We start from the raw sequence: 27,383 nt of genomic DNA, 5'->3' as shown, positions 1-27,383 counted from the left end.
CCGATCTTTGTCAAACACCTTTGGCTTTATTTCACACGCTTTCCTCTTCAACAAGACACGACATCTTCAGCAAGACAGCACAATTCCGTACAGCTCAGCATCATCACACTACGATAACAGCATATAAGCACCGTCGCTTCTGACATTTGACCTGCCTCGCAAGAGCCACGCAGTGCTGAGAGAAGCCGGTCAAGATGAAGGGCCGCCCAGTAGACCAACTCGTCTACGAGTACATGTTTCCGAAGCCGCGACAGACAGACCCTCAAAACTTCACTCAACTTCTCCAAAGATATCTCGTCCTTGAGGTTCGGCAAGAAGTCCACTCGTTCTACGGCCACTTGGACACCCCCGAAGCTAAATACCCCGGTCTCGACTACACAAATCGCATCCACCGAATCCGCCTCAGTCGATGGCAGTGGCACCGGCGATTATTCCGCGCCTTTGACGGCCTTCGCCTTACATACGCCGAAATCCAGGGCCTCACAAAGTGGGAGGGCACACGGTGGGCAAAGGAACGGTTTGAGCGGGAACAGGGAACTGCCATCCGGGACACGACCGCCGATGGATTCCCCGAATGGGTGGAGCCTCGGCACCGACAAGCCGGATATTACCGCCGCGCCTCCGAGGTGTCGGACGAGCCGGTAACCACGCCAGAGGATGGGATGATCGAGGAAGAAAGCGATGAGGAGTTGGAAAGTGTCGGAGTGGCGCTTAACGAAAGGCTACGCGAGCGAGTGGCTCTTCGCAACCTATCCGGAGACAATTCGATGCCGCTGGACGAGGAGTGGGAAAACTGGCTAAAAAATGCCATCGAGTCGGGAGAATTGCATGTTGCCGATCAAATTGCCCGTTTCCCTGGTCCCCACTCCCTTACCGCCGACGATGTGTTTCCGCCAAGGATGATGGCTGCTGCGAGAGCAGGCCATTGGGAGGGCATTCCCGATTTTGTTCACAACATCATTCGCCAGGCCATCGACGCGGAACAGAGACCACCCCAGGCACAGCCAGCAACAGCTCCTTCGCGACCATCTGTTAGGTACCACAACGCCAGAGTCGCCGTGTATGGTCCTGGGCCTCTCCACTCTCGGATCGACCCGTCTCGGTATCCCAACGCAGCTGCCAGAGCGACGAGAGCCTCCAGAACCGCCCAGCAAGGGGCCTGAAATGCCAGCACCACGCTGGTTTTACGAGAGTTACGTTGATTTCTTTTCAACTTGCACATTTGGCGGACCCGGTAATCACTTTGCGCGCAAATCCGACGTCTAGGGCCGAGAGGTTCTCGTATTCACAGCCTTGCCTTTTCCCCGCCCATGTTTGATATCACTTCAAAGGCGGGAGATATTTTGCACACGCCTGATTTTGCGACGGGGAGAAACGGCATACCGACCAAGACATTTTTATGCCGTGCCTTCAAGCCCCGAAGCGGAATATTGCCGGTGATGAGAGAAAAGCCAAGCGGCAGCCAGCAGTTACCTATGGCTGATCCGAGGTAATGGGAGGGTGGTAGCGGGCAACATGCACAATGCGATTGTAGCATTTTGGGAGAGCCTTGAGTTGGAGAGCGTTGCGTTGGCAAGCAATGGCATTTGAGAAGACGCGATGAGTTTGAGGAGGGAAGAGAAGGGAAAACAAACATGGAGGAAGGAAAATAAATACCCAGAAGCAAAGCAGCCACAGCACAGCACCGAATATCAGAGTTTATGATGACAAAAGCACTAGTTTGTGTGTGTGTGTGTGGGGAAACATGGAATGTTAAAAAAGAGGCAATAGATAGCGAATACCATATCGGAAAGTACATATTTGAAGAAGAGACATGATCAGAGTTAGTTATTGGTTTTGGTTTATGGTTCTTGTGTTTCGTCTGATAGGTACCTATGTAAACAAGAAAATGAGGAGAGGTTGTCTGGTTGTCACCTACTTACTTAGCTTCATGCAACTCTTTTTCTAAGGTGGAGTGGAATTTGGCAAGGTGAAGATGCCGCTTGACCGCTGATAGGTTTCGCAAGAGTACTTTTGTTAAAATCGATCTGGGTCGAATTCATCCTCTAACATGTTAGATGGCATTCTTTTGGAGAGAACCTCTACGGAGCCCCCGGTTTGTCTTACCAGCGCCGCCCATCCATGTCTATTTACTTACCCTGCCTATACAAGGCCGTTAAACTATCTTGCAAGGCCGTTAAACTATCTTGCAAGGCCGTTAAACCATCTTGCAAGGCCGTTAAACCATCTTGCAAGGCCGTTAAACTATCTTTTAAAGCGTTTAAACTATCTTCCAAGGCCTGTTAATTATCTTTTCAGGTCTTTTAATTATCTTTTAAGGCTTGTTAAGTATCTTTAACGCTCAACAAGTAACCCTTCGAAATATTAGTTATATTCTTTATTGAGGGGGTTGGGGGGTGGCCGTCGGTTGGATAAATATTGGGCTCCGTGGAGGTTCTCTCTTCTTTTGTGGCACGGTGTCGCTATCTGATGAGCTGGGTTGGTATCGAAGATGGTCTTGTTTTATTATTACATACCTAGGTACGTATATGTGATTGAGGGAGTAAGTGATGGGGCTCTGGGAGAGAAGGGGGTTGTTGTGGACTTTGGATGAAGGAAGGGGGGTTGGTTGGCTGGATATAGGTACAGAAGGAGGATGAAGCTGGGGGGAAGCTGAAAGGATGGTTGGGAGTGGTTTGGGGTTAGGTAGGTAGGTGACTGGGGAGAATGGGGAGAGGAAAAAGGGGGAAGGGGGGGATGGAATGCAAAAAGGGCCATGTGAGAATGTAGTGGTCTGCTTTCTTCTTATAAGGACACGGGTAAGGTGGGAACTGATACAAAGATCTGTTTCAGTCATGATGAAAGAAGTAGAGGGGGGTTCATATTCCGGGGACTGAAGGGTTGAAGTAGGATAGGATAACTGTTCTCTAATCCGCTTTTTCTCTTGATGGTGTGGGAGCTGATATTCTCGTCTTTTGATTTTCCCGTATGTAACTCGGGAGATGGAACTGCAGGGGTTGGAATGTAGACGGTTTATACCAGCTGCTGTTATTGGATATCTTACGAGAATGCAAATCATCCGGCCCCGTCACGGCTTGTAACAAGCCTTTTAGTGAGAATAGGAGGTGTCTTTTCTTCAGACAGGATTCTGAGGACGTGGCGGACGCCCTGCTCGGACTTTGGTTTGGTGATAGTGCAGAGTAGCAGTGCCCATGATTGACCTTTTTTTCTTCTTCTTCTCTCACTGTGGGGGCCATTTGAACTTATATGACTTTTAGATTAGTCAACAGACTGCAGGGTACTTGTGAGGTGTCAGACGTCAACTGGTAGATAAACTATCTGGGGTTACACGAGATGCATGGAGACTGAGCCATCACCTAGGTTTAAGCGCGACATTCCACCCCTGTGATCTCGGACAATTCGCTGTAGTCCAGGAAGCATATCAAGGAACTCGGAGTCGGAGTGACCTTGCTGATCTTCTGGTTGTTAAGATGCTGCGAAATACCTCCTGCTTTATGGCAAGTCCGGGGGTTTTGGTCCCCCGCCGGCCGGCGGTGGAAGATGACGAATTTGGGTTGTAGCACAAAGTGAAAAGAGAATAGCATGCAATCGAGATGCGGCACATGTAAGCGCGATGTTACGCGTTGGTGGTTGTCTTGAGAGGCACAACCACGCCAAACCTGAGATGTGCGAAAGGACAATGATAACGAAATATACAAAAACGACTTTCCCTGTTGCACAAGAAGCCGAGGCGGTGAGAAATTGGCACTGCAACTGAAGCAGTGAGCAAGGCATCAACATGACAACCAAAGGGCGTGGATATTTTGCGGGGAGGGTCGGATTCGAAGTCAATAATTATACACTCTCGGAATCAAGAGCACATGTCCGATACTAATTGAATACTAGTATAAGGCTGCTTTTCTGTCAGCAGCTTGTCACTGCCGCGGAAACCAGCAACATTGTCTTGATGAACTGCCCCATGGTAGGAGTGGACTTGAGATGCTTTTGACTGAGAATCCTAAGCCTTATGATATTGAAGTTTGCCTTGCAGTGGATATAATATTCAGTTCGGCTTGTTTGTAGGTACGTTTAGGTGTTTGTTGTGTAAGCCACAGAATAAGGTTGGTCACAGAGCGGTCGTTGGCAAGGGGGGATCCATCCTTCGGCAGGTCCAACAACAACCTCAACGTTCAAACACGGAGACATATTGACCAAAGCGAAACACCCCTGCTCGGTTTTTTCCTTGATGAACCTATCAAGACTTTACACTAAAGTCACTCGAGGGGCGACATGTGGTTACACGGCAGGAGTCAGGCACCCAAGGAGACGGTTCCTTCCCACCACCATCGGTTCATTGGTGACACCCGCGCGGCTTTTTTCTTGCTGCTTCTCACCGTATGAGACCATTCTTTTCCTCGGATTGGACCAGATGATCTCAACAACCTCTCGAATCTTCCAAGTGCGAGCTCATTCCGAGCCCCGGACCCGAACCGTGATCCTGGGCCTGCCCACCTGTGCAACAGAACCTTCCAAACCGGGTATTACAGGAAATATCTCGACGTCAGGGTATCATTAGCCCTATCACCGCTTCACTTATGAGCGTCGAGATATCCAGCAATACAAGGAAAAAATGGCTTGGCCATGTGCCTTTCGGCATAACCTAACAGGGCTTGGCGCATGGCGATGGCACTCGTTTCGTGCCCCCCCTGGCGTCTGAGCCGCCAGTTCAAGTACCACAAGGAGGAACATGAATGGGAAACATATCGTCACTCCTGCTTCACATTCTACTGTTGCCTGATCGGTTTTTGAAGATTTGTTTTGCTTGTCCTCAGGCTGGCGAAGCCACCTCACCCGCCACACCCTAGGTTGCCGAGACCCATATCAGCAGGACAGTTGTGATGGCACCCCTTTTGGAATCAAGGGGTCTACTTGCCCAAGGTTGGAAATGCCACATTGTGTGTGCTTCACCATCATCAAGACCCACCAAGAAGAAACCATCGACTATGGAATCAGAGCAGCCAGCAGGTTACTTCTCGACCTTTTCTATCCTCGATCCAAACCGGCCCAACCCAGAAGGCACAGGGAAACCCCAAAAACGAAACAGACGAGTCTACGTTTGCATTCCATGTCATCGACGGAAGCTCAGATGCGACAAAGGGCAGCCTTGCTCCCGTTGTATCCAGGCCGACGCTGCCGATGAATGTGTATACCAGAAATTCCCCTTCAGTTCGAAGCATGAGTCTGGAAGTGGCGAGCCGGGAGAGACACCACAAAGTCCAGCACGAGATAGCCCCCAAACAACACCGGGCCCGAGTGGTAGTGAAGCAAGACCCAGACTTCACGGTGTCACACACTGGAGCACTGTTGCTTCCGAGGTACAGACGAACCAGATTCCGCTGAAGCATGCATGTTTGCTAACAGGAAACATTTTAGTTTCGGGAAGGCTGGCCATACATAGCCGGCCTTGATCCCAAGTGGGGGCCGAGATACAGACACCTACAGAGCTTAAAGTATTTGGTCGCCGCGCTTCCGGTTCACCACTTTCCGTTTGGCGAAATATGCCACTGTTCAGAAAGCCGAGAAAATGCGCTTCAAAGTTTACCACCAAGACCTGTTGTCGACACATTGGTACGGTGTTATTTCGAGGTTATCCACCCGATATACCGGCTTTTGCACCCTGCCGAGTACGAGTTTGAGCTCCAGGCCTTTTGGATGAACGTCAACCATTTCTCCGAGGAATGGCTTGCTCAGTTCTTTATGATACTGGCGTTGGGATGCCAAGCAGCCCCCGCACAAGTATTTGCCAGTACGGGAAGACGGCCGAGTTCTTGGACGGACCAGTTCCTGAACAGTTCTCAGTACTTTCTTTGCCGGTCACCGTTTGTTTCGACACCTACTCTTACTTCGGCTCGAACACTTTGCCTTGGGGTTATCGCGAGAATAATGGACATTGTAAAGGGTGGCGAGACGTCGCAGCTGGCCAGCCTCATGGGATATCTCGGTCGAATGGCGGTCTCCCTGCATCTCAACCGAACATCTGCTTTGTTCCCAGAACTCTTGCCATACGAAGTCGAGATCCGCCGCAGACTGTGGCTTACTATTCAGCTTCTGGAGCTGCAAGTGGCCATGAGGACAGGAACATCATGTACATATCAAGACTACGACGCCGAGCCACCATTAAACATTAACGACACCAGCATCTACCACACCGGACAAGGCTGGGTCCTGGAGCAAGGTGCCGCCAAATCAGACCTTGCTTTGACCGATGGCACCTTCCAGACAAGGCTATCCGACCTCATTCCGATACTCTCGGAAATCACCACCACCGTGAACCAAACCACGGCTCAGACGGCCCTCAAATATGACAAAATCCAAGCCTGGGACGAGCAACTCCGCCGCAAAGTTCGAGAAGCGGCATCTGTGTTGCTTATGGCAGCTCAATCGCAAGCAAACTACTCCTTCAGACCTCGGATACAACTTGAATTCCTCAGAGTCCTCGTCAACCGCTCCCTGCTAGCCCTCCACCATCACTATATTTCTGCACCGAGGTTCCGACAATTCCCGGCCTCTTCCCAAGCAGTGATCAACTCGTCTCTCGAGATTCTGAGCGTCCACCAGTCGTGGTATCAACCAAGTCATGGCCTCGACTACCCCAGCAGCAGCATAGCTCTACCAGAGGGGACCACCCACCGCCCAACAGCCACGCTGCTGGATATATGCCGTGACAGCTTTGGCGCTGCAATGTTGTATCTTATTACGTCCTGTCGAAGACTATCGCTGAATGTGATTCAGTTACCCCCCACGGATGGGAGGCAACAACACGCAACAAGCCAGGCGGAGATTGTCAGGTTGGTGCAGACGCAGCTGGAAGACTTTAGGGAGAGGGCGTGTCGTTCCCCTAGTCATTATGATGAGTATATTAGTTTGGCGGTCGCGGAGGGGTGTTTACGGGGTTTGATGGGTGGGAGTAATGGTGGGGGGTTGACGGCGGGTTTGATGGAGGTTGCTGATCGGATCGAGAGGACTGTCCTTGAGGGGAAATTGTGGACTGGTGGTGGTGGTGGTGGTGGGGAGGAGGGTACGGGTGGTGGTGGTGTGGAAGGGAGCACGGGGTTTACGCCTGTTACGCCGGGGGGGTTTGAAGGGGCGGGAGGGTTTATTTTTCCTCATTAGGGGGGGTTAAGCGTTTGGTAGAGGGGGAGTAACTGGAGTTGAACACTATGACGCATGTTAGGATACCTTACTCAAATAATGATTTAAGTGCGATGGTATGGCGGTTTTAGGAGGGCGTTTTACAAGGGGCTTTTTGTGGAGTCTTCAAACCCTGACTTGCCATGATGATTGCTGTCACTGTACTAGTAGAGATTGCTTTGACGGAGACAAATGACTACGATGGTGAAGATGCCGTTATGATGGTGTGGTGAGCTTGCGGCCTGAGTTTGATATGGTGAGTTTAATATGCTAAGTTTGGTGGAGGGGTTTGGCGTGGTAAACAAGCTTGGTCTGCTGAAATGGTGTGGAACAGTCCAATATGCAGAGTCTGGACATGCTGAATCTCATGAGCTTGTTGGTCCAGACTTACAAATGCTAGGCTGGCCGCCCCTATTCACATACCTATATTCGTGTCCCCTGCCCCCCGAGTACACCCAAACGAGTTTCACCGAATATGACCCAAGTTACTTCTGGTCCAGTTCCTTTATTACCCCCGTCTCTTGTCTAGATCAGTTATAATGTACAAAACAATTGTACACGGGAACCTTTTGTGAAAAAGAAAGAAGTAAGTGCGTGTGTGTGTGTGTGATGATCGAAAAAAAAGCCTCTTTAATGCCGTGTGGGTAGTTGTGCACTTTTAACCGCGACAGTAATAATACAACACCATTTTGCCTTTAAACCCCCCTGCCGTCCCTTCCTTGCGCGCCTTGCTCGCCCTGTCCGTTTTTCTGGGGTTTTGTTCCCTTTCCCCCAAAACCTCAACGATGTGACATTGGCCGGTTGTGTGAGGGTATTTCCGGCGCTGATGTCATTCGTCCCATCCATTTCGTTCGGTTTTCCGTCCTTTCCCTCGTCTTTCCCACCGTCCTCCCACATCCACAAAGGGCGAGTTCGAGTCGAGTCAAGAGGGGCTGGTTGTGCGCTGGTCGGAAAAGATTCGGTTCGCTCATTCCAAGTCTACCACCTCTATTATCCCCCTCCCTTTTCCACCACTATCCGTCAAGTTCGTCGACGGACAGTTTAGGCCTTGTCCAGCTGGGCGATGAAGCTCTCGAGGTCGAAGCTTGAGCTGTTGATGTCTTCTGTAGGTTCTGCGTCAGTTACCGAGTTTCATGTCTCTACCCTCAGATCTACATACGGCTGGCGGAAGAGGACGCGGAGACAGCGGGCTTGTGCTTGGCAGCGTAGGCCTTCTTGGCCTGGGCTATTAATTGCTGCTTGTGCTCATACTCGCGCTGGGCGGCGGCGGCGCGGTCGGAAGCATAGATCTGGCGCTGGTGGTAGAAGCCGTAGACGACACCGAGGCCGAGGGCGGAGTACCGGAGGACCTGGGTGTGCATGTTAGTTTGATTGTGGACAGACCATACTTTCACATGATGCGGGTTTTGCGCTATGTCTCGAGCTTTGGGTCTTGTGAAGCCGAATACCAAGTGCGGGCCATGCCAATTACTTGTAGGAAGGTAGGTGGCCCTGTGTCTATAGCCTCCTCTTATGCAATGGGTGGAGGGAGCCAGATGGGGGGTAACAGTGTCCACTCACGTTGACTCCGGAAGAGGCCATTTTGAGGAATCTGGGGGCAATCGAATTGGCTGGGGTTCGAAATTCGATCTGGGCGGGAGGAAGCACTCGGTGTCGAGGAGAAAGGAATTGGCCGTGGCCGGAGCTTGTCGTCGATTTGCGCGGGTTGGGTGTGGTGAGGTTGGAACAAGTTTTGGGAAGCTCGGGAGTTTTCGCGGTTTTTTTGGTTAAGGCGAAGCGGCAGGTTGCTTGCTTGACGTGGAGCCCCACTAGTCCCTCCTACCCGCCTGGAAGAAGCTCTCACAGCGGGCGGTAGCAAATGCCATTTGCCAAGAGTTTGAGCAGATCAGGTGATTTAGCGCACTCCCGGGCGTAATTGTAGGCGGCCCCTGGTCCATGCCTGGAGGGTCGCGGTGGGCGGGCGTTCGAACTGGGCTAAGGCGGGCGACGCGCAATGAAGGTTGAAAGAGCAGCTATCTACTGTGTACATACAACAAACGAAATAGGAGACAGCACAGCAGCAACGGCGTGCTTTGGTTACTTTCCGTTATCTTCTTTCTCGATCCTCCTGACCACTGCGAGACGGACGATAGATATTTCGAATTGGCAGTTCAACAAACTTGAACCTAGGCTTGGCCGTAGGATGCGGATAGAAATCAGCAATCATGCAACAACGAAGAGAGGAGATTCTCGCAAAGAAGGCCAAGCTGGCCGAGCTCAAGCGCCAGAGGGAGCTTCGGGCAAGCCAGTCAGCTGGCCGTGGCAGCATAACCCCCAGCGAGGTGCGTCCTGTCCTGCAGTTAGGGTCCAAAGTAGCTGGCTGACACCACTGTAGCTTGTTTCGCCCATGCCCGGTCGGCACACCTCGCGACATGATATCGAAAACCTGATTAATAGCCTGGTGGGCGACAGCCGCTCCGTGTCTGTCTCGACAGGAATGAACTCGCCCGCCCGCCGCGGGAGCAGACCGAACAGTGTTTTGAGCGGAGGCGAGCTCAGCAATGCGGCCACTTCCGAATTTCAGATTCCTGCGAATGCCCAGGTTGTTCCTGCACCAACCCAGCCCCAGATTCTTTCGACCGTTTCGTTAAAAACAGTCTACGAGTGTCCTCCGTCGCCGGTGAAGGAGGTGTTCTCTTATAGCAAAGGTGTGCAAACGACAGAGGAATGGATACCACCAACCAGAGCACGAGCTGCTTCAGACTCGGACCTCGAAGATACAGTGCCAGCTACGCCCAACAAGCGATTAAGCAGGAGGGAACGAGACCGAGAGGAGGAACTAAGAGAAAATATTCGGAAAGAAATCGAGGAGGAGTTGAAAGCGGCGAGAGAGCTTGTGACGGATGGGACGCTGAAAGCTTCAGCCAAGGAGAACTTTCCTGTCCGGGCCTTGACAGCCGAGGAATTGAAGGCGGTTACACAGTCTGACGATTTCATGGACTTTGTCGAAAGATCAACCAAGGTTATCGAGAAAGCGCTAGACGAAGAGTACGATATCCTCACCGACTACACCCTTCAGGCTGTAAACCTCGATGATGACGATGAACAAAGCGGCAACACTGGAGGAAAAGGCCGGCGAAAGGTCAGAGAAATTGCCCAATTCTATGACGAACGCTGGTCCAAGAAACGCATGATCAGCTCCATCGACTTTTCTCCAAAATTCCCAGAACTCCTTTTGGCATCTTACACCAAGAACCCCACCGCCCCCCACGACCCGGATGGTATTGTGCAGGTCTGGAACATGCACCTTCATGACCGCCCTGAATTCGTCTTTCACGCTCAGTCTGACATTCTTACCGCCAAATTCTCGCCTTTCCACCCGAATCTGATCATCGGTGGTGCCTACAGCGGCCAGGTGCTTTTATGGGATACGCGCGCTAGATCAGCGCCTGTCCAGAAGACACCACTCACCGGCCTCGGCCACACCCACCCAGTGTATTCAGTCGACATTGTCGGCACCCAAAACGCAAACAACATCATCTCATGCTCTACTGACGGTGCCGTCTGCGGATGGAGTGTCGATATGCTCACGCAGCCACAGGAGGCAATGACACTGGTCACTCCCGCGCCCGCCAAGTACGAGGATCTCAGCCCGACCTGCCTTGCGTTCCCGCAAGCAGACCCGACGTTCTTTCTTGTGGGATCAGAAGAAGGGACGATTTATCCTTGCCATCGGTATGATCGCGCCGGGGCCAAGGCGGGTGTTGATGCGAGGGTTAGCTACAAGGGCCACGCGGCGCCGGTCATGTCGGTTGACTTTCACCCTTCCAAGGGCCCGGTGGATCTGGGCGATTTAGTCTTGTCTGCTAGTTTGGACTGGAGTGTCAAGCTCTGGAAGGTGAGGGCGCCGGCTGCCACCTCTGCGGTTGTGGCCGCTCTGGGATCTGCTGTGGGGACCGAGTCACAGGTTACGCCGCTGTTGGACTTTGTCAGGGAGGATGTGGTGTATGATGCAGCCTGGTCGCCGGTGAAGCCGGGGGTTTTCTCTCTTGTGGATGGTGCCGGGTGGTTGGAGCTGTGGGACATCACTGTTGAGACGGAGGAACCGGTGGCGAGGATCAGCCCGAGCGCGAGGAAGGACGGGAGGACGATGTTAAGCAAGAGTTTGAACAAGGTTGCTTGGGAGCCGTCGGAAGGCAAGAGGTTGGCGACTGGTGGGATTGATGGGCAGGTTACGGTGTTTGAGGTTGGGCCGGACCTGGGCGGGAAGGAGAATCTGAGGAATGAAGAGTGGACGAGTGTGAAGAAGTTGGTGAACAGGATCGAGGCGGTAGGGGTGAATGGGGTTACTGCTGTTTGAGGTTAGTATCACTTATTAATGAGGGATGGGGTATGTGGTAGTATCTTATCTGTATGGGGTGAATGAGAGAATATGGGTTTGTGGTGAAGTATGGTTCTGTGATAAAGATTGCACACATGCATGTGAACTGAGCATACACGTATAGCAGAAATAGGGGCACTGTCGTGATCCTAACCCTGGTCAAGGTGTGTGGTAGGGCGCTTACGTAATCCTGAGCAGCAATTTCTCCCCGCCCACTATGAAATTTTTAAGCCTTCGATTTTTGCCATTCTTTTTTCAACTTGACATGACCAATTGGAAACATGGAATTGATGCGGCGGCACAACCAAGAATAAAGATGTAAGTTATTCTCCCTTTTCGTCGCTATCTCCAGGCAACATGATGAATGATTCTTCCAAGAATTCTGCAATTCTCAAGATTTCCCTCGGGACATCGGTGTGGACTATCTCACATTACACTTATTCCTGACATGCCTCTTTTCTCGACTTTGTCACTTACTTTCTGTTCATTGGGCGAGGGCAATGGCTAACTGAGATTGATAGCTCTACCGTATTTAGATTCAACTCAGTAGCCAACAAGAAATACAATATGATGCCATTTTTCGCCTCTCCTCATGCTCATTCCTGTGACCACCCATCTCGTCAAACAACTAAATCTCAACCAGCACCACCCCCTTTTCGGTTTCCGTACTTTCCTCCTTCCTGACCTCCTCAACAACCTCCTTCCCCTTTCCCTCTTCCATCACAACAACAACCCCGACCTTCCCCCGTTCCGGTGTTTCCTCTCTAACCCGCTTCCTCTGCCGATCAAGAGGCGTGTTCCCCCGTCTGGGCAACCTCAGCCTCTTTTTACTGTTTGTTGTCGTCGCGGTGACGACCCCCCCTAGAGAGTTGATTGTATACCCACCCCCACTCCCCCCTAACAACCCCAACCCCAATTGCTGCTGCTGCCTCATCAACGCAACTTTGAGCTCCCGTTCCTTTTGCTTGAGAGTTAGATTCTCAAGCCGGAGTTGCATCTCCTGCAGCAGTCTCTCCTGCTTTTTCACTTTTTTGGTTGCCGTTCCTCTTTTGGCCACCCTCACCCGGGGGCTGGAGGAAGAGGAGAAGGAGGTGAGGGAGTGGGTGTCGGATGAGGTGGTGGTAGTGGTGGAGGAGGAGGAGGAGGAGGAGGAGGAGGAATAGGGGTGGTGACGCTGGGGGTAGTAAGGGGGGCGGGAGGGTTGAGAGGGGGGGTTGGGGTTGTTGTTGTTTAGTCGGGAGACTCGTTTTTTGATCCAAGGAGGAAAAGAACCGGAGGGGAAGCCGGCTAAGACAAGGGAGGCGGGGGTGATGAGGTGAGAATGTTTACAGTGGGGTTGGAACTTGCATTTGCCCCATTTTAGGTAGTGGAGGCAGGGTTCTTGGGGTGCTGGGGTGATGGTGATGGGGGAGGAGGTTGATGTTCCTGGGGGAGCGGGTTGGAACGGGGGTTGGGGTTGAGTGGTGGTGGCGGTGGTGGTGGTGATAGAGACAGTTTGCTGAGCAGGGGCTCCGGGCTGGGAGGCTGCTGGTGGAGGGGCAGGCGCTGGGGCTGATGATGGGGTTTCTGGGGGAGGTGGAGGGGGACAGGGAGTAGCGGGGAATTGAACGGTAGTAGGTTGCGGTGCTGACTGTGCCGGTGTAGCTGTCGGGGGGTTGGGCGCGTGTCGCGAGGTCAGGAGTCCCGCCGGGACAGTAGATGTCGGTGGTGGCGCTTGACTGACAGATGCGTGGGCGGGAATAGAGGTCTGTACCGGTTGAGCAGCTGGGGCAGCCTGTGTCTGAGGAATAGCTGTGGACATGGCCTGAGGTGGTTGCCGTGGCGAGTTGGTAGCAGGTGCTGTGTTGGCGACTGGAACCTGGGGTTGAGCTTGGGGCGGAAGTGTCGCCTGATGTCTTGTAGGAGACGCAGTAGGACGGCTTGAAGGAGCAGCAGGACGGCTTGAAGGAACGGCGGGACGGCTTGAAGGAACAGCAGGACTGCTTGAAGGCACCGCGGTAGCCTGACCTCTTGAATCGTCTCCCTGGTATTGCTCACGGCGGGCGGCAAAGACTTTCTGGTGAAGCTGCACCAGATAGGGCTCCGAGTTCTTGGACATTAGCCCCAGGTTCTGAAGCCCAATCGTCTGCTCGCTGGGGATATCACGGGGCACCCCATAGATTTCAATCCAGTCGGGTAGTTCGTCAACAGCGATGAGCGGGACATTGGCCCCACGAACAGCCTGAATCTGGCCAGTCTTGGTCCTGCGTTGGGTGTCAGGTCTGACGATGTAGCAAAAGGGACGGGGAGCCATGGCAGTGCACTGATGATTATAACAGGCAGCCAGCACTTGAGGAAGAAGAGATGAAGAGAGTCTGGAATAGAAAAGGCAAGAAACCGAGTTTTATAACTAAAAAATACCGCCGTCAGTATCGTGACTGCAACAAACGAAACCTGTAGTATCCCGTAAAACAAGCTGCAGTTTCCCACCCCAGCTCCAGGCAACAACCGCCAAACAAATCTCATCACCTCTTCTCAACCCTCACAGTAACCTCCGTCCCATCAACGCAATACCCAAACTGTCTAGGCCCATCCTTCAACTCAACCTCCCTCTTCACCCACCGTCCCTTTCTGTTCTCTTCCCCCCCCCCCTCCTTGGTCTCCTCTTCCCCCCCATCATCACTCTCCTCCCCATCCCCACCCTCAACCTCAAACCCTCCAACAGGATCCCACTCCCCTGTCTCCCACACCAACCTCACCTCCCAGGCCCTCAGCCCAAACAACCTCCCCACAATCCCTTTGACAGCATAAATATCAAACGCCCTCGGCACCCTCACACTCTTCGCTGCTGTCTCCTCCCCATCAAACACCGCCCAAAACTTGACATCTATCAACCTGGCCTCCAAAAAGTTTGGGTTCACCTCCTGCCGACGAGTGATTGTCGGTTCACCGTAACTATCACACAAGTACTTCCACTTGGGGTGTTTCTCCAGTATTAAATGCTCTTCCGTTTCCGGGACGGAGGACAGCTGTTTGGTGATGCGGGAGAGGTAAAACATTTCCGCGTCGGAGCGGTCGGCCGTGGTGATGGTGGAGAAGTTGAGTGTTTTGAGGGTTGGGGGGAGGCGGGCGACGAGGAGCATGTAGGCTTCTTCTGTTTTGCCTAGGGTGCTGGCGGCGCTGGTTGAGGTGCTGGTGGTGGCTGTTTGCTGGGGGTGTGGAGGAAGAGAGCCTGGGGTGTCGAGGTCGGGGTTGTCGTAGAGGGGGTTGTGGGTGAATCTCAGAGAGGTGAGGCCGGGGAAGGAGGAAGGGAGGGAGTCGACGGTGGACCAGGTGGAGATGAGGTTATAGGAGAGGTCGACGTAGTTGAGGGTGGGGGAGAAGGCTGGGAGAGGGGCAGTGGGGGTGGTGAGGGTGGTGATTTTGTTCTTTTTGAGGATGAGGCTTTTGAGGGAGGTGAGTGATGACAAGGGAGCAAGATCGGATAGGGAGGTGAAATGGTTGAATTCGAGATCGAGGGTGACGAGGTTGGAGGTAAAGGGAGCTGATGGCGGGAGGGGTGAGAGAGAGGATAGCTGGTTTGAGCCGGCGTGTAGGGTGCTCAGCGTTGGGAATCGAGCGGCGATGTGGCATATTTCGTGCCAGGTGAGTAACGTGTCTTCGAGAGCCAGCTCCTTCACGCCTTCAAAGGCATCGCCTGCTGTTTCGAGTTTCTTGTCTTCAAGCACGTTGCGGAAGCGGTTCCAGTTGACCTTGAGGCTCCTCAGTAGAAGCAGCTCAGCGCAGATGTCCACCACAGGATCAAAGTGTTCCAGCAAATTCCGACTCAGATCCAGCTCTCTGATTTTGGGGCAAACCTCCCCAATCTGCTGTCCCTTTGCTTTCTCATCGTCCGAGTATGCTGTTGCAACCTTGGTGCTGTCCAAGATGACATACAGCAGCTCTCCCAACTGAGCCTGCTGTCTCCTGATTTTCTCAAACCCAACCTCTTCCGCTACCTTCCCTGAGAAAACAATCGGCCTCGGAGCAGCTTGCCCAGGCTTCTGCTGTTCCTCAGGGGGTGCATATTTGTATTGCAGCGCAGAGAGGAAGGTCCGAGGTGGGTCCACCGGTCTGGTCGGGCGGACAAAAGAGGCCGATGTGAGAGCTTGACTTTTGCCTGATCAAGAATGTCAGTCAATCGTGCCTCGCGTCGCCATGATGGACGAAATCAGTTCAGAGACTCACATGTAAAGTAGCGGACGCCCTTGTGCTGACCATCATGCTTGCCCCGCGATGGGTCGTCCCACTCAACACCCAGCCATGATCCTGTCGTGCCGGCCACTTCACCGATATATCTCACAGTGCAAAGAGCGCCATCGTAAGACCTGCGCTGGCCAATTGTCGCATCCGTCATTTTTTTTTATCGGCTTGAGCTGCTTTTTCCGCGGGACTGGTCTTTGATTTGTTGTGAAAATGGAGTGAATTTGGTGAGTGGATTCAATTGAAACTGGAAAGGACAGTCAGGCAGCAACATGCAAGTTGAGCTGCCAGAGCATCATCTCTGGGCACCTCACACGAGACAAGCATCATCATCATAGCAAGTTTTGGTTGTCCAACATATCTCATTACGCTTTTTATCCAAAATTATACACAGCATCATAACTTTACAACTTGCCCTTGGCGCCAGTCTTGATGAGCGCCCGGCCGTTGCTCAGCACAACCTTGCCGTGGCTGTTCTTCACCAAGAACCTGATCTCCTCCCACTCGCCCTTGAACTCGCCAGTCTTCCACGCCTCCAAAATGAGCTTGTCACCGGGTCTAACCGGGGATGCAAATCTAGCCTGGTACTCCTTGAAGTTGGCAGGGTTGCTGCCACCGAGGTGCTGCAGCAAGCCATGGCACGCCCAGTTCCACGAGTACAAGCCGTGGATGATCACACCACCGAAGCCCATCTTGGCACCAGGCTCCGGGTGGGCATGGAGGGGATTGTAGTCGCCATTGAGTCTGTACAGCAACGGGGTTTCGTTGGTGGTCTGGTTCTCAAGCACCAGGTCGGGCTTCTTGCCCTCGGGAGGGGGGAAGTTGACGGTGGCAGGGCCCTTGGGACCGCCCCAGTTGCCCTGGCCAACATAGAAGGAAGAGGTGGTAACGCGAGCGTAAGACTCGTTCTTCTCGGCGTCGACGAGGTCGGTCTGGGTCTCGACGACGGTTCCGGGCTTGCCCTTGTCGTAGACACCGAGGACCTTGGTGCGGACCTCGAATTTCCGGCCGGCGGAGGAGGTAGGGAGGGGCTTGAGGAACTCGAGGAGGCGCTGGCCGTCGACGACGCGGGTGGGGTCGAAGGCGGGGACGCCGGGGATGGTGACGGACTTTTGGGCGGCGTAGAAGTCGACTACTTCGGGGTGCGTCTCCTTGAACACTGTTTTGCTGTTTGTTAGTTTCCATGCATCACGAGGCTGTTGATGGCAGCTCAAACGTACTGAGAATGACAGGGTAGGTGGGGAAAACAGCGAAGTTGGGGTCGAGCTCCTATGTGCTGTTAGTAGCGGTTCAATGGCCATATGAGGGTGAGTATGCATACGTAGAGGAAGTGAAGCTCCTCCGAGGTGCAGCCAATCGAGTTGGCAAAGAGGAGAGCATCACGCTTGAGCCAGCTCACCTCGCGAGAGGGATACTCGAAACCAACACCAGGGCCAGACATTTTGGATATTATATGGAGGGTATATGTTGAACAGAAACAAAGTAAAGAGCAAAGATACAGAGTCAGTCAATTGACGATCAGAAACTTATCAGATCAGACCAGATGGGACTCGGCCCTGATATACCATTTATGGCGACGCCAAGGTCCGGGTCTCATGGCAACCGACGGATTTGCGCTGGCGACAACGTCTTGCGGGGGCCGATACCGCCAGCCGAGGTTCCTCCAAGTGGGGAGCCACGGGGCCCGGGGGAGCTGTACCCCGCAAAGAACTGCTGGCAGGGGTGTGTTAGCGGCTGCTGGGGGGGTCCTCGACGGCCGTTGCCAGCCTGTGTTTTTCCCGCAGAGACATTCAGCCTCATCAAGGTTGACGCCGTTTTGATATATTCTGCCACTCTGGAATGATGTTATTCAACCGCGGACACCTTATGATTCCGGAATACCGGGTTGTCAAGTATCAAGTCTTGATATCAAGGTCAGACATCAACATGTATTGCTGTATTCCTCTACATATCAAAATCACACCAAAGTCCATGAATATCATCCATCGTTACCATCATAAAGTCTTGAAACACTGGTTCCCCAAACGCTTCCAACCAAGCCAACCCGTGCCTTCCAGGCTTTTAACGCCCAAATCGGTGGGTATCATGTGCCTCTGGGACGCCCAAAATCACCGGGTACCTCTCCCTTTGTATCCTCTTGCCCCATGGGGCCCAGGAGTCCGGTCCCTATCTATTTTCCCGCCACGTACACGAGTCTGCTCCCTCCCCTCCCCCGCCCTTGGCTTCCTCTTACCAGCCAAACTCCTCCCAAACCTCTTGATCGTCCCCATCATCTTTTTTCTCCTTTCCCTCTGTCTCACAATCCCCTCAGCCTCTGATCCAACCTCGTCACCCCCCACCCCTTTCCCCTTCCCCTTTGGAGTGACACCCCCCTCCCTCTCGCTCTACCCCTCAAAATCAGAGTCAAAGTCTTCCCACTCTGTTACATACAAGTCCACCATCTCCTTCTCAACCTTCACCCCAACCCACCTCGTCCCTACCACCTCACCACTCTCCTCCTCCACGACTGTCTGCTTGACCGGACCGGGAAGCTCACAGGGAGAGGTGACGGCGTACCCAGCCAACCATTTCATTTTCCCCATCTTGACTTTTGCGGCGTCGGGCCTGGGTGGTTTCCCTTGTGGTGGTGGGCTAAGGACGTATTCCTCTTGGGGGTCTTGCCCGGGGCTGGGAGAGAGGAAGAAGGTGTCAATCTCATGGGGTGTCGAGCCGAAAGGGAATGAGGAGGGGTTGGGAGGCTGGGGATGAGTGGGTTGGGTTGGGTTTCTGGGGGGGTAGTTGAATGGTGGTTTCTTGGGGTGGGAAACCAGTTTTTGGATTGCTGGTGGGAGGACAGCGGCGGGAGAGGATGGTGGTTTGTAATTGGGGATGTCGAACTTGAAAATTTGGTACGGAGGGGTTCGTCGGCGCGTGTGGAGGGCGGTTGAGGTTGCGTCTGCGAGGGCGGCTAGGTTGGGGGGTTGGTGTACGGGCATGCTTGTGGTTGAGCGGTTGTACTATCTTTTCATGGGAGGAAATTGACCAACGAAAAATCTAGGTTTCACTGTGTTCATCTCTGGGCTTCTGGCTTTGGGGCTTTGGACACGGGTACCTCTCGATTGGCGGTGGTGGTGGGAAACCGGGCGTTGAGGACGAAGAGTTTCTTGTGGCTTTGTCTGGAGTTCGAGGTCTGTTTCGTCTGGCAAAAGCCGTTGACTCTTTCGAGCGCCGTTGAAAGGGCTGCAGATTACGTGTTGAGGCTGAACATTAATGCCTATCAGAGGCCATGGTAAGGTTCAAAACAGCATCGACGATGCGCCTATCTCCACCGAATTTGACCCGAGACTTGTGTTGTTTTTCATCAAGGAAGAGCGGCTTTCTGCCTCGGGAGGCAAAGGTACGTCGGCATCCCCATCGGGGTTTTTTTTTCTTTTTTTCCCGTTGAACATCCCAAGAAACCACTCTGGCAGCTCGGCTAGAACAGCGCGTGCGAGCACCTCTCTGCACCCCCTCCTCCGAATCTATTCGCCCCTCCTGTCCCAGGAACGTCAAAGGCGACGATGACCAGGCCTAAACGGAAGCGGTTCAACAACCACCAGATTGTCGGGAGTGGCCTGGCCATAATCGGGCGTTGCCGGACGGTATTCAGGTGTGACCGAACGACGACCCCGGGCTGAATGAGGGTCTCTGGTGTCGTCATTCTCGAGATTCTCGACATACTCATACTCCTCATCATCACCAAACTCCTCCTCACTTTCGAAATCCTTCTCGCTTTCGAAATAGTCCGTTACAGGTGACGAGCTGGGTGAGACGGAATTATCCACAGTTGTGCTCTCGTCCCACATCTCGCTATCATCAAGAGTGATACTGACTTCATCATCAAGCCACTCATCCACAACATCCCGATCGCTACTATCACTGCTTCTGAGTGGCCTCATTTGAGACGTGAGAAGCAAAGTCGTTAGTAGGAAAGGAAGGAACCTGCGAAGTGGCGAGAATGGCACCATAACATCGTACTGATTTTCCTGGGCTTGGGCGCGACAGGCTCTGCCTGCGGTGCGGTTGCCGGCCAGCCACCAACCCGTTGAGGGTTAGTATTCATGGTTTGTGGGATGAGGGTGGCCGATGAAGGTTATCGATGGAGGCAATCTGGGATGGACAGTAGAAAAAAGTTCGGGAGAGCTTTTCGCCAAAAGTGGTGGACAGAAGAGATCAGCTGACGCAAAAGCAGTGGTCCACCAGAACGCCGGGAGCAACTTTGAAAACAACAAAAATGATTACATTGCAAGAAGATGTGGCTGAAGAAGTACTAATTTGTACATTTTCATTTGACACTCCCCGCTTCAGTTTCCCCCTTCCTCATCTAGGGTGGTGAGTCTTTCATTTTCAAGTCACAGCTGTGGACGGAAGAGGCATATCTGGGTCAGCAAGCGTGGTGTTAGTTTTCTGGCCCATGTTGGATGAGAGCCGGGCAGGAATAGGACCAGCGGCTGGGAGCAGTGGCATTGGAGAAAATCAGTATGAAGGTATGTAAAGAGATGTTGTTGAAGTTTCAAAGTCTTGGTATAATGGAAGATGAGAGTTGGACTGGTTTTCCAGTGAGGAGAAAGAAGATGAGAAAGATAAACAACCGAGAGTGTCTTATCCCGGGAGCTACTTACCATTCTCAGGCGGCTTCGGGATTTGCTATACTCATGGGCAATAAACTTCTACATATCTTCGTAGAGATTTTTATCAGCGCTATTATAGTTTATTATCAAGGAAAATTTTCTCAAAAGTAGTAGGTTTAGAAAGGGAAACTAAGGGGGAAACTTTATTTAACGATGGGAAGTATGTAAGCAGTGTTTTCTATAAACCGTTCTATATTTGTTGTGGGTTTCTGGAAACGCTTAAGTGAGTATCTTCTTCCGCTCCTGCTAGAACTAATCTTAGTCTTCAGGCATTCCCAGCACAAAATATTAAGTAAAGAGCTAATCGACCCCTTCTGTCCATTTATTTGGTACACTCCAGACTCTAACATACATGATACTAGTACGAAACCAAACTGACGGCGTCTTGGGACTGAAGCTGGGACTTCGTGGGTACCGATCATGAACGCTCCCCCTATTAATGGTGTCGCGTTGGTCGTTCCTTGAAAATGGAATAACTGAGCTGGGCGTATCATCTTCCCAGTTCTCCCCGACCTCGACGATTGATTCCAGCCAGTTGGACACCCTCCTTCCAAAAGTTAGATCAGTAGTCCGAACACCAAGATCTACCGACTCAACCGCTTCGTTCTTGAGCTCTATTGGGTCTATTCCCACAATAAATTCCGTCCAGTGATCCAAGATTGTTTGATCAGCGTGACTGCCATAGCCCGTTAGTAAGATTCAGAAAGATAAAAGCTTGGAATGAATTCAGGGGGAAGAACGGACCTGGTCAGCGGAAAGAACGATAGAAGCTCAGAATACTCCTCGCAATCGTCGTCGGTTTCAATTGACTTCATCACAGACTCGACAGCCTCGGGAGAAGGGGCTGCAATATCGGAATCAAACAATTGATCAACAATGGCGGTAGGATGGCCAGAGGAAGAACGCGTGGGCTCATAAGCGGTCGAAGAATCATGTCTCTCAAAGCTGGAGGGAGGTACAGAGATGCCAATAATTGTCAACAATTACAACATCCTCAATGTAAAAGTCATCTTTCGATGACGAACCATAACTCAGAGTTAGAGGATATATATCCAGAATACTTCCATTTTAATCGTCTTGATCTGTCTTATAGGTACCCGAAGTAATCTGGGGGACACACGTTCTGACACAAAATATGATATTCAGTACGCTTATCTATCTTGGTTCCTCCTACCAGTTGAGAAAACTCTATGAGCTAGGGCAAGCCAAAGGGCTGTGCGACCGCATTCTGTATCAAATCCCAGAAGGCCCCCCATAAAGCTTTCTCTAGCGGCCAAGAGCTACTGACGAGCCGTCAGAAACGGAACGGCTATGAGTAGCGGACGAGCCGCAAGAGACAGAACGGCTGGCGGTTGTATAACAGCTATGTAATACAGGGCCGCCCAAAACGGTATCGTGGTTCCAGACTTCGTGACCGGCTGGGCTCAGGTCGACAATGGAATTTAACCAGGCCCAATGAGGCTACTCTCGTCGCTACCACAGTCTCTAGTCAGCGAAGGGTGTTCATGATAGTAGCTGAGCAGTATGTGAATAGGAAAAGACAAACCTATCAAAGGCGTTGTCGTCATTCTGGGCTTCATAATCGGCTGGTCTCAAGCCGACAACGGATTTCAGCCAGGCCTTAATGAAGTTTCGGTCATCAGTGTCGGCTTCGTGATCGGCTGGGTTCAGATCGACAATGGACTCCAGCCAGGCATCAGTGAGAATTTTGTCGTCACTATTACGGTTTCTAGTTACTAAAGGCTGCTTATGATAGGTACTCAGTAATATATAAACAGGGGGGGGTGGGGGGGGGGGGGAAACCTGTTGGGTGGCGAGAAAGACAGCGAATCGGCATACTGGCCGTCATCTTCCTCAATATTGTCTCCTGACTCGATTCCTTCATTGCCTTCCTGGTCCTGATGATCATCATGGGAAATCTAAGTCGCTTGGAAACGCATCTTTTTGGTCGGGCGAAAATGCTCCTCCTCGTCGCTCTCGCTGGTGTTGTCCATGGACCCTCCCAGAAGAACAGGCACATGATCAGTCCCTCGGGTTTATCGAGGATAAGGGCTATTTCTGAAGCCTCTTTCCTGGCTGTAATTATTCCGAGACTGAGTCGTAGAAATAAAACCCTGCCTTGATGGCTTCAGACGCATTCTTGACCGCCTCCGTCCACGATCCAGCCCACGGGGTATCGTGCTTCTGAGCTGGAGAAGAATCGAACTGTGAAGCAACCAACTCAGCTGTTAATATTGTTAGTATGGCTTTTTTTTGATACTGAATATCCCGAGCCTACCAAATCGTCCGGCTCCCGCGCGTGGTTTGAAGGCATGGTCTCCTTCGTGCTCCATCGACCGGATGGGCACATCGCGCTCGTCACAGGCGACCGAAGGAACAGGAATTATCAGGTCTTCAAGCGCTTTGTACCAGGAAAACAGCGCGCTACGGGGGTTATCACCGTAGCAGCCGGCGAATCTCATGGTAGCGACTTTTGAAGAGGTGCTGATTGCGACTGCGGCAAAGATGAAGTATTCCGAGAATTGGTCGGTGTGAAGAGACTGGTCTCAACCCTGGAGATGACGAATAATGAGAGTGAAGCTCGGCGTATATTGTCGACAAGATCTGGTTAAAGGAGGCAGTAAATGGAAAAGTCGGTGGGAAGAGAGATCCGGGCAGAGATCTGGGAATAGAGCTGTGAGAGGAGAGCGGTGGTGGGAAGAGACTGTTCTTCCTGTAACAGGAGAAATGTTCATCGGCTCCGTCGAGCCTTGCCGTTATTGCTCTATTATTATTCAGATGAACAACAGCAAGATATTCTTCTGAATGGCACGGAGTAACTTGAGGAATGAGCAACTTGACGCGGACCACGCGCGTCTGCCTGAGGGCTGGGACGACACTCGAAGTTTGAGCGTGGGAGGGAAGCAATGGCAACATAAAATAAACAATCACGTGAATGTGGAAATTCCACGCAGACCATGAACTTCCACCAGTGTTCACGGGTCAGAGAAGTGGTAGTCATGGCGGCAACGAAACAGTACAAGAAGCAAATGTTTATATTTATAGCCATCCCAGGCAAAGTTCTCACCCACTCGAGGCAACAGACTCAGCTCGAGCGTGTTGTTACAATCATCCCAACCCGAGGTTTGCCTGATCCCTGAATGATATTCAAGAGTGACACTTCTGTCGTCCCATTCTGAAATCGAGGTTCTTTCCCCCCACAGAAGTGAATCAATCTCTGGCTTCTTCAACTCTCGGCCATCTTCTTCAACATCTTCGACTTTGAGCTGCCCTCTCATAAGGATGGGAGCCACGTACCCAGTCTTAGGGTCTCTGCGAGGGTATGGCGTTTTGTTGTAACGCTTTCTCTTGCAGCTGTGAAGGGCCGGCTCTTGAGCTGGTAGAAAGCCTCCAGGTAACGGCGGCGTCACCTCTTGAGCAGCTGGATTCGAACATTTCTCCAATGAACGGAGTCAAAGGTATAGACCCCGCGAGATCAGGATCTGTAAACACCGTTAGTTCATCATGATATGTATTACGCGGTCTTGAACCTACCAAGTTCTTCAGCTCTCGATAGATATAGTTGGGGGCGATTGCATCCTCAAGCTCAACCGGGGGAAGCGGGATGTCGGGGTCGCAAATTGTGGCAGTAGTCGCTTGCTCAATGCTGGGCAACTTCTCCATGAGCACCGACTCAACGTCGAAGACGGTATAGCTGGCGGGAACAAAACTGGTAGACGGCTCCGTGGCGAGTCTGATGGCGGAGGAGATAGGGTTATCAATCAGTGATAAGTAAACTCAGTGAATAGAGTCCCCCCCGCCCGCCAGCACTTGTCCCATGGGTTCCACCTCAAGAAAGGGGCTATCATTCGCTCGGTAAGACAAACTTCCAGAAGTCGAGCTTGAATGTCGTCCATATAGGTCCCAACGAACAATCGTGATCATATCTCCCGTCCCCGTCATCATCCTAGATCAACGCAGCCCATCGACAAATCCAGTTTTTCTTATCCCTCTTCCAATCCGGAATCAGTCAGTACTCGACGCCACACGGACAGATTGCTGGGATGTATCTGTTTTCAGTGGTCTGAGGCCCGGGCAAGTGATCTTCTAAGCTTGCCATGAAATCATCCAAGTTTGCCATAATATCCTCGAAGCGAGGCTCCTTTCCAGACCTGGCAAACTCGTATCGCCCCCTCTTGGTGAGCCGAGCGTATTCCTCCTCGTTGTGGAGAAAACCTTCCAAGTGTCCTGGAACAATGGGAGCCGGTTGTTGATCGTTTTGGTGCGCGAGGATGTAGCTTCTTTTCCGGTCTCGAGAACCGAGCTCATCAGTTGGGAAAACAGCTTGTCGTTCCGTGCCTGGGTTTGTGGGGAGGTCTCTTCATCTTCGGTCTCATATCGACCCCCGAGTTGGGGATTCGCCACTACCACAGATGGTCAGTCGTCCTCTCGCATATGGGATCTTGGAACTTACAGGATATTCCGAACGGATATGTCATGGTGACCGCAAATCCGGCTGGGCCCTCGATCGATGGCACACGGGTGCCGGGATAGATGAAGAGGGCCACGTACCGCGGATCCATATTGTTAACTGTATGTCTTGCGTTGCAAATTTTCGATGAGGTTAGTGGTGAGAGGAGGAAAGCTTATCACACGGCCATGGGACAGGAGAGAAAGGGTTTAACTCAGATAGCGGCTTGAGAGGTGGCTCCCTCATGGCGGAGGCTTGTTACGAACTCGCGTGGCCGACCATACTGTTAGCAAAATGGACGAACTCAAACTGAAGACAGTACAGACGGGGGGAGACACGTAAGCAAGTGCATAAGCTTAACAAGATGGTGTTGTGATCGTTGACATCGACATCGACATCGACATCGACAGTGCTGTCGTTCAAAGGTACATTGAACGCGGGTAAGGTGAATAAAAAGGATTGATTTCCCACGGCCCCAGCCAAGAACCAGCCCTTGGCCAAAGTTTCCAAGCCACGATGCTCCTCCCACAGTGGGAGAAAATAAAAATAAAAGATGGTCAATAATCTGAACCGCCATTGTATTGTCTACCGGTGCTCTTCATGCGCTGTTGTTGTTGCTTGTTATAACCTATACTGGTGTCTTTGCCCTGCCCAATCCTGGCGGCCCCTTTTCCCTTCCCAGTGAGCTTCTCCTCGCCCTCTGTCTCCCCGCCAGATATGGTCCTTTCCCGTGACTTCTCCCGACGCAAAGCATTGGCTTCCTCCTCAGCTCTCTTCCTGTGAGCGCGCTTCCGGGCATTCCTGGAGAGGCTCTCTCCCCCCTTCTTCTTGGGGGTGCCAGCAAGTGCAGAAGTCATGTCTGGCGGATTGAGCGCACCGCTCATCTCAAACTTCTCAGGCTTGGGGTGTCGGTAATGTTTCTCCCATCGCAAGAACTTCTTTCGGGTGTAGGCATCAGGCTGCTTATTCGTGTCCCGAACGAGGTCGTCATACCCAAGAGGATCAGCAAGCATTTCGTGACGACGGCGCTCAAAGTACTCCATCTTTTGCAAGGGCTTGTCTGGACCCTGGTAGGTGTTTTTGGTGTATCTGGCCTTCTTTGGGGCGGGAATGGTCTCTTCGTCATCATCATCCTCTTGTTCGATGAGCTTGCGCTTCCCCTTATCCAACTTCTTCTGCTTGGCTGTTTCCCCGTGATCCCCGTTATTGCCAACGGCTGGGGTCATGACTGGGGGGGCAACGCTGGAAGAAGGCCGCTTGAGGATGATTTTGGTGGTAGGCTTAGCGACAGCAGTTGCCATGGGGGGTGGTGGGTTAGCCCGAGCTCCAGACATCAGAGGGGGCTCCTCGGTGGCGGCGCCTATCGCAGAGGGCGGCGACGAGATAGCGACAGTGGGTTTCTTAATAACCAGCCTGATTGACTTCACAACCTTCTTCGGCTGAGGCGTCGGGTCATCCTCAGTCTCTTCATGTTTCCTCTTGGCCGGGCTGGTTCTGGTGTCGCTGGTAGTGATGGCAGCTGCCTCGATGGCTTGAGTGCTGTTGCTGGCAGCCTGAACCTTAATTTCGACTTTGGTTCTGACTCTTTCCTTCTCCTCTACCTCCTCAGACTTGCCATCGGTACTCTTTTGCGAAGACGCAAAGCTAGACACTGAGGTGACAGACTCTGATTGCTGGCGACTACTGCTGCTATCCGAAGGCGAGGTGCTCCTGGAAGAATTGGCGCTGCTTGAAATGGGCTGGTTGACCGTCTCTTCATCTGACAAAGGCTCATAGGCCGCAGGGAGGCCGGGTTGGCTAGGAGAAGTCATTATTCTGACAGCAACACGGCGGTGAGTGCGCTTCCACTGCTTTCTTTTCTGAAAATAGGAGGAGGTCGCGCGGTCGTGCTTGCGGAGTCTCTTGTACAGGAACTTAGTGGTCGCAGAAGACAAGGTCTGGGGCCCAGATGAAAGTCGGGACTTTTTGAGATTGGTCGTGTGAGCAGCAGCTATTGAGGACAAGGAAGATGGAAGAGGAATAAGTGCTTTGGCAGATGTTTTGATGTAAGAGTTGGTGGTTGTTGGTTTCGACTTGTTGCAGGAAGAATTGGTTCTGCGAGCAAGTAGGGTGTGAGAAAAGGAGGCAGTTTGTTGGGCAAGCGTGGCATCAGCAACACCCGTCGATGATGGGTGGTTGTCAATGGCAGTGCCATTGACAACAAGTCTATTGTTGTGAGAGCGCTTGGTGTGATGCGCCATTGTAAGTTTTTCCACAACAGCTCGTGCCGGGCAGCCACAGAGGCAGAAATGGAGTGGGGAGAATGCTGGTAGATGGGCAAGGACTTTATCACCTTGATTGAGAAGCCATCTAGCGGATCATGTTTGGCGACAAGCACACAAGGCCAAAAAACTCATTTTCAATCAGCGATGTTTGCACTTATAGTGCATCACAACCGCCTCAATTTTTTTCTGATGTTTTTCGTGCTGACGCCGTCCGTGCACAGTTCGTGCCTTCTCCAGTTTTTCTGTTACACCCCTGCAGCTTGGCATTT

General features: G+C 52.2%; 14 protein-coding genes across 14 annotated transcripts; 5 read left to right on the top strand and 9 right to left on the bottom strand.

Annotated features, from left to right (window-relative positions):
* Positions 1-194: 194 nt before the first annotated feature.
* QC761_103760 (uncharacterized protein) lies at positions 195-1,163 on the top strand (the record flags this gene model as incomplete). Its single annotated transcript, XM_062873627.1, has 1 exon — positions 195-1,163. One exon carries the CDS (start codon positions 195-197, stop codon positions 1,161-1,163), a length of 969 nt encoding a protein of 322 aa, XP_062736691.1.
* A 2,615-nt stretch (positions 1,164-3,778) lies between these two features.
* Positions 3,779-4,062, top strand: QC761_103753 (uncharacterized protein; the record flags this gene model as incomplete). The annotated part of the gene is made up of 2 exons (XM_062873626.1): positions 3,779-3,826; positions 3,886-4,062. The coding sequence occupies 2 exons, from the start codon at positions 3,779-3,781 to the stop codon at positions 4,060-4,062; spliced, it is 225 nt and encodes a 74-aa protein (XP_062736690.1).
* An 815-nt stretch (positions 4,063-4,877) lies between these two features.
* QC761_103750 (uncharacterized protein) lies at positions 4,878-7,152 on the top strand (the record flags this gene model as incomplete). Its single annotated transcript, XM_062873625.1, has 2 exons — positions 4,878-5,354; positions 5,413-7,152. The coding sequence occupies 2 exons, from the start codon at positions 4,878-4,880 to the stop codon at positions 7,150-7,152; spliced, it is 2,217 nt and encodes a 738-aa protein (XP_062736689.1).
* A 307-nt stretch (positions 7,153-7,459) lies between these two features.
* TIM11 (F1F0 ATP synthase subunit e, mitochondrial) lies at positions 7,460-8,989 on the bottom strand. The gene is made up of 4 exons (XM_062873624.1): positions 8,731-8,989; positions 8,330-8,519; positions 7,594-8,273; positions 7,460-7,528 (listed from the first exon to the last, which is right to left on the bottom strand). The coding sequence occupies exons 1-3, from the start codon at positions 8,749-8,751 to the stop codon at positions 8,212-8,214; spliced, it is 273 nt and encodes a 90-aa protein (XP_062736688.1). The 5' UTR covers positions 8,752-8,989; the 3' UTR covers positions 7,460-7,528; positions 7,594-8,211.
* Positions 8,990-9,121: 132 nt separating this feature from the next.
* On the top strand, positions 9,122-11,509 carry QC761_103730 (uncharacterized protein; the record flags this gene model as incomplete). The annotated part of the gene is made up of 2 exons (XM_062873623.1): positions 9,122-9,491; positions 9,545-11,509. The coding sequence occupies exons 1-2, from the start codon at positions 9,375-9,377 to the stop codon at positions 11,507-11,509; spliced, it is 2,082 nt and encodes a 693-aa protein (XP_062736687.1). The 5' UTR covers positions 9,122-9,374.
* A 238-nt stretch (positions 11,510-11,747) lies between these two features.
* On the top strand, positions 11,748-12,693 carry QC761_0003740 (uncharacterized protein; the record flags this gene model as incomplete). The annotated part of the gene is made up of 2 exons (XM_062871796.1): positions 11,748-11,848; positions 12,540-12,693. 2 exons carry the CDS (start codon positions 11,748-11,750, stop codon positions 12,691-12,693), a joined length of 255 nt encoding a protein of 84 aa, XP_062736686.1.
* On the bottom strand, positions 12,159-13,823 carry QC761_0003730 (uncharacterized protein; the record flags this gene model as incomplete). The annotated part of the gene is made up of 1 exon (XM_062871795.1): positions 12,159-13,823. The coding sequence occupies one exon, from the start codon at positions 13,821-13,823 to the stop codon at positions 12,159-12,161; it is 1,665 nt and encodes a 554-aa protein (XP_062736685.1).
* Positions 13,824-14,034: 211 nt separating this feature from the next.
* On the bottom strand, positions 14,035-15,978 carry QC761_103710 (uncharacterized protein; the record flags this gene model as incomplete). The annotated part of the gene is made up of 2 exons (XM_062873622.1): positions 15,737-15,978; positions 14,035-15,668 (listed from the first exon to the last, which is right to left on the bottom strand). The coding sequence occupies exons 1-2, from the start codon at positions 15,903-15,905 to the stop codon at positions 14,035-14,037; spliced, it is 1,803 nt and encodes a 600-aa protein (XP_062736684.1). The 5' UTR covers positions 15,906-15,978.
* Positions 15,979-16,083: 105 nt separating this feature from the next.
* On the bottom strand, positions 16,084-17,384 carry QC761_103700 (uncharacterized protein). The gene is made up of 3 exons (XM_062873621.1): positions 17,073-17,384; positions 16,972-17,020; positions 16,084-16,910 (listed from the first exon to the last, which is right to left on the bottom strand). The coding sequence occupies exons 1-3, from the start codon at positions 17,190-17,192 to the stop codon at positions 16,156-16,158; spliced, it is 924 nt and encodes a 307-aa protein (XP_062736683.1). The 5' UTR covers positions 17,193-17,384; the 3' UTR covers positions 16,084-16,155.
* A 1,894-nt stretch (positions 17,385-19,278) lies between these two features.
* Positions 19,279-19,737, bottom strand: QC761_103695 (uncharacterized protein; the record flags this gene model as incomplete). The annotated part of the gene is made up of 1 exon (XM_062873620.1): positions 19,279-19,737. One exon carries the CDS (start codon positions 19,735-19,737, stop codon positions 19,279-19,281), a length of 459 nt encoding a protein of 152 aa, XP_062736682.1.
* A 1,931-nt stretch (positions 19,738-21,668) lies between these two features.
* On the bottom strand, positions 21,669-22,420 carry QC761_0003690 (uncharacterized protein; the record flags this gene model as incomplete). Its single annotated transcript, XM_062871793.1, is given in 4 exon segments — positions 21,669-21,873; positions 21,947-22,117; positions 22,240-22,267; positions 22,273-22,420. Coding segments are annotated over 4 exon segments (378 nt in total). The 3' UTR covers positions 21,669-21,842.
* Positions 22,421-22,482: 62 nt separating this feature from the next.
* QC761_0003680 (uncharacterized protein) lies at positions 22,483-23,166 on the bottom strand (the record flags this gene model as incomplete). Its single annotated transcript, XM_062871792.1, has 2 exons — positions 22,679-23,166; positions 22,483-22,625 (listed from the first exon to the last, which is right to left on the bottom strand). The coding sequence occupies exons 1-2, from the start codon at positions 22,860-22,862 to the stop codon at positions 22,483-22,485; spliced, it is 327 nt and encodes a 108-aa protein (XP_062736680.1). The 5' UTR covers positions 22,863-23,166.
* A 251-nt stretch (positions 23,167-23,417) lies between these two features.
* Positions 23,418-24,962, bottom strand: QC761_103691 (uncharacterized protein; the record flags this gene model as incomplete). Its single annotated transcript, XM_062873618.1, has 2 exons — positions 23,418-24,803; positions 24,854-24,962. The coding sequence occupies 2 exons, from the start codon at positions 24,960-24,962 to the stop codon at positions 24,487-24,489; spliced, it is 426 nt and encodes a 141-aa protein (XP_062736679.1). The 3' UTR covers positions 23,418-24,486.
* Positions 24,963-25,407: 445 nt separating this feature from the next.
* On the bottom strand, positions 25,408-27,090 carry QC761_103690 (uncharacterized protein; the record flags this gene model as incomplete). The annotated part of the gene is made up of 1 exon (XM_062873619.1): positions 25,408-27,090. One exon carries the CDS (start codon positions 27,088-27,090, stop codon positions 25,408-25,410), a length of 1,683 nt encoding a protein of 560 aa, XP_062736678.1.
* Positions 27,091-27,383: the final 293 nt, after the last annotated feature.

This window comes from Podospora bellae-mahoneyi, assembly GCF_035222275.1.
Source record: "Podospora bellae-mahoneyi strain CBS 112042 chromosome 1 map unlocalized CBS112042p_1, whole genome shotgun sequence".
NCBI lineage: Eukaryota > Fungi > Ascomycota > Sordariomycetes > Sordariales > Podosporaceae > Podospora > Podospora bellae-mahoneyi.
Note: the sequence above shows the minus strand (reverse complement) of the source record. Positions and strands in the feature narration are given on the sequence as shown.

Excerpts from the sequence above, each read along its gene's own strand:
- TIM11 (XM_062873624.1), bottom strand. The coding sequence starts at position 8,751 with ATGGCCTCTTCCGGAGTCAAC. Across the intron at positions 8,520-8,730 it reads TGGCCTCTTCCGGAGTCAAC|GTCCTCCGGTACTCCGCCCT; the intron begins GTGAGTGGACAC and ends ATGCACACCCAG. Across the intron at positions 8,274-8,329 it reads CGCGTCCTCTTCCGCCAGCC|AAGACATCAACAGCTCAAGC; the intron begins GTATGTAGATCT and ends CAGAACCTACAG.
- QC761_103700 (XM_062873621.1), bottom strand. The coding sequence starts at position 17,192 with ATGTCTGGCCCTGGTGTTGGTTTCGAGTATCCCTCTCGCGAGGTGAGC. Across the intron at positions 17,021-17,072 it reads AGGAGCTTCACTTCCTCTAC|GAGCTCGACCCCAACTTCGC; the intron begins GTATGCATACTC and ends AACAGCACATAG. Across the intron at positions 16,911-16,971 it reads CACCTACCCTGTCATTCTCA|TGTTCAAGGAGACGCACCCC; the intron begins GTACGTTTGAGC and ends ACAGCAAAACAG.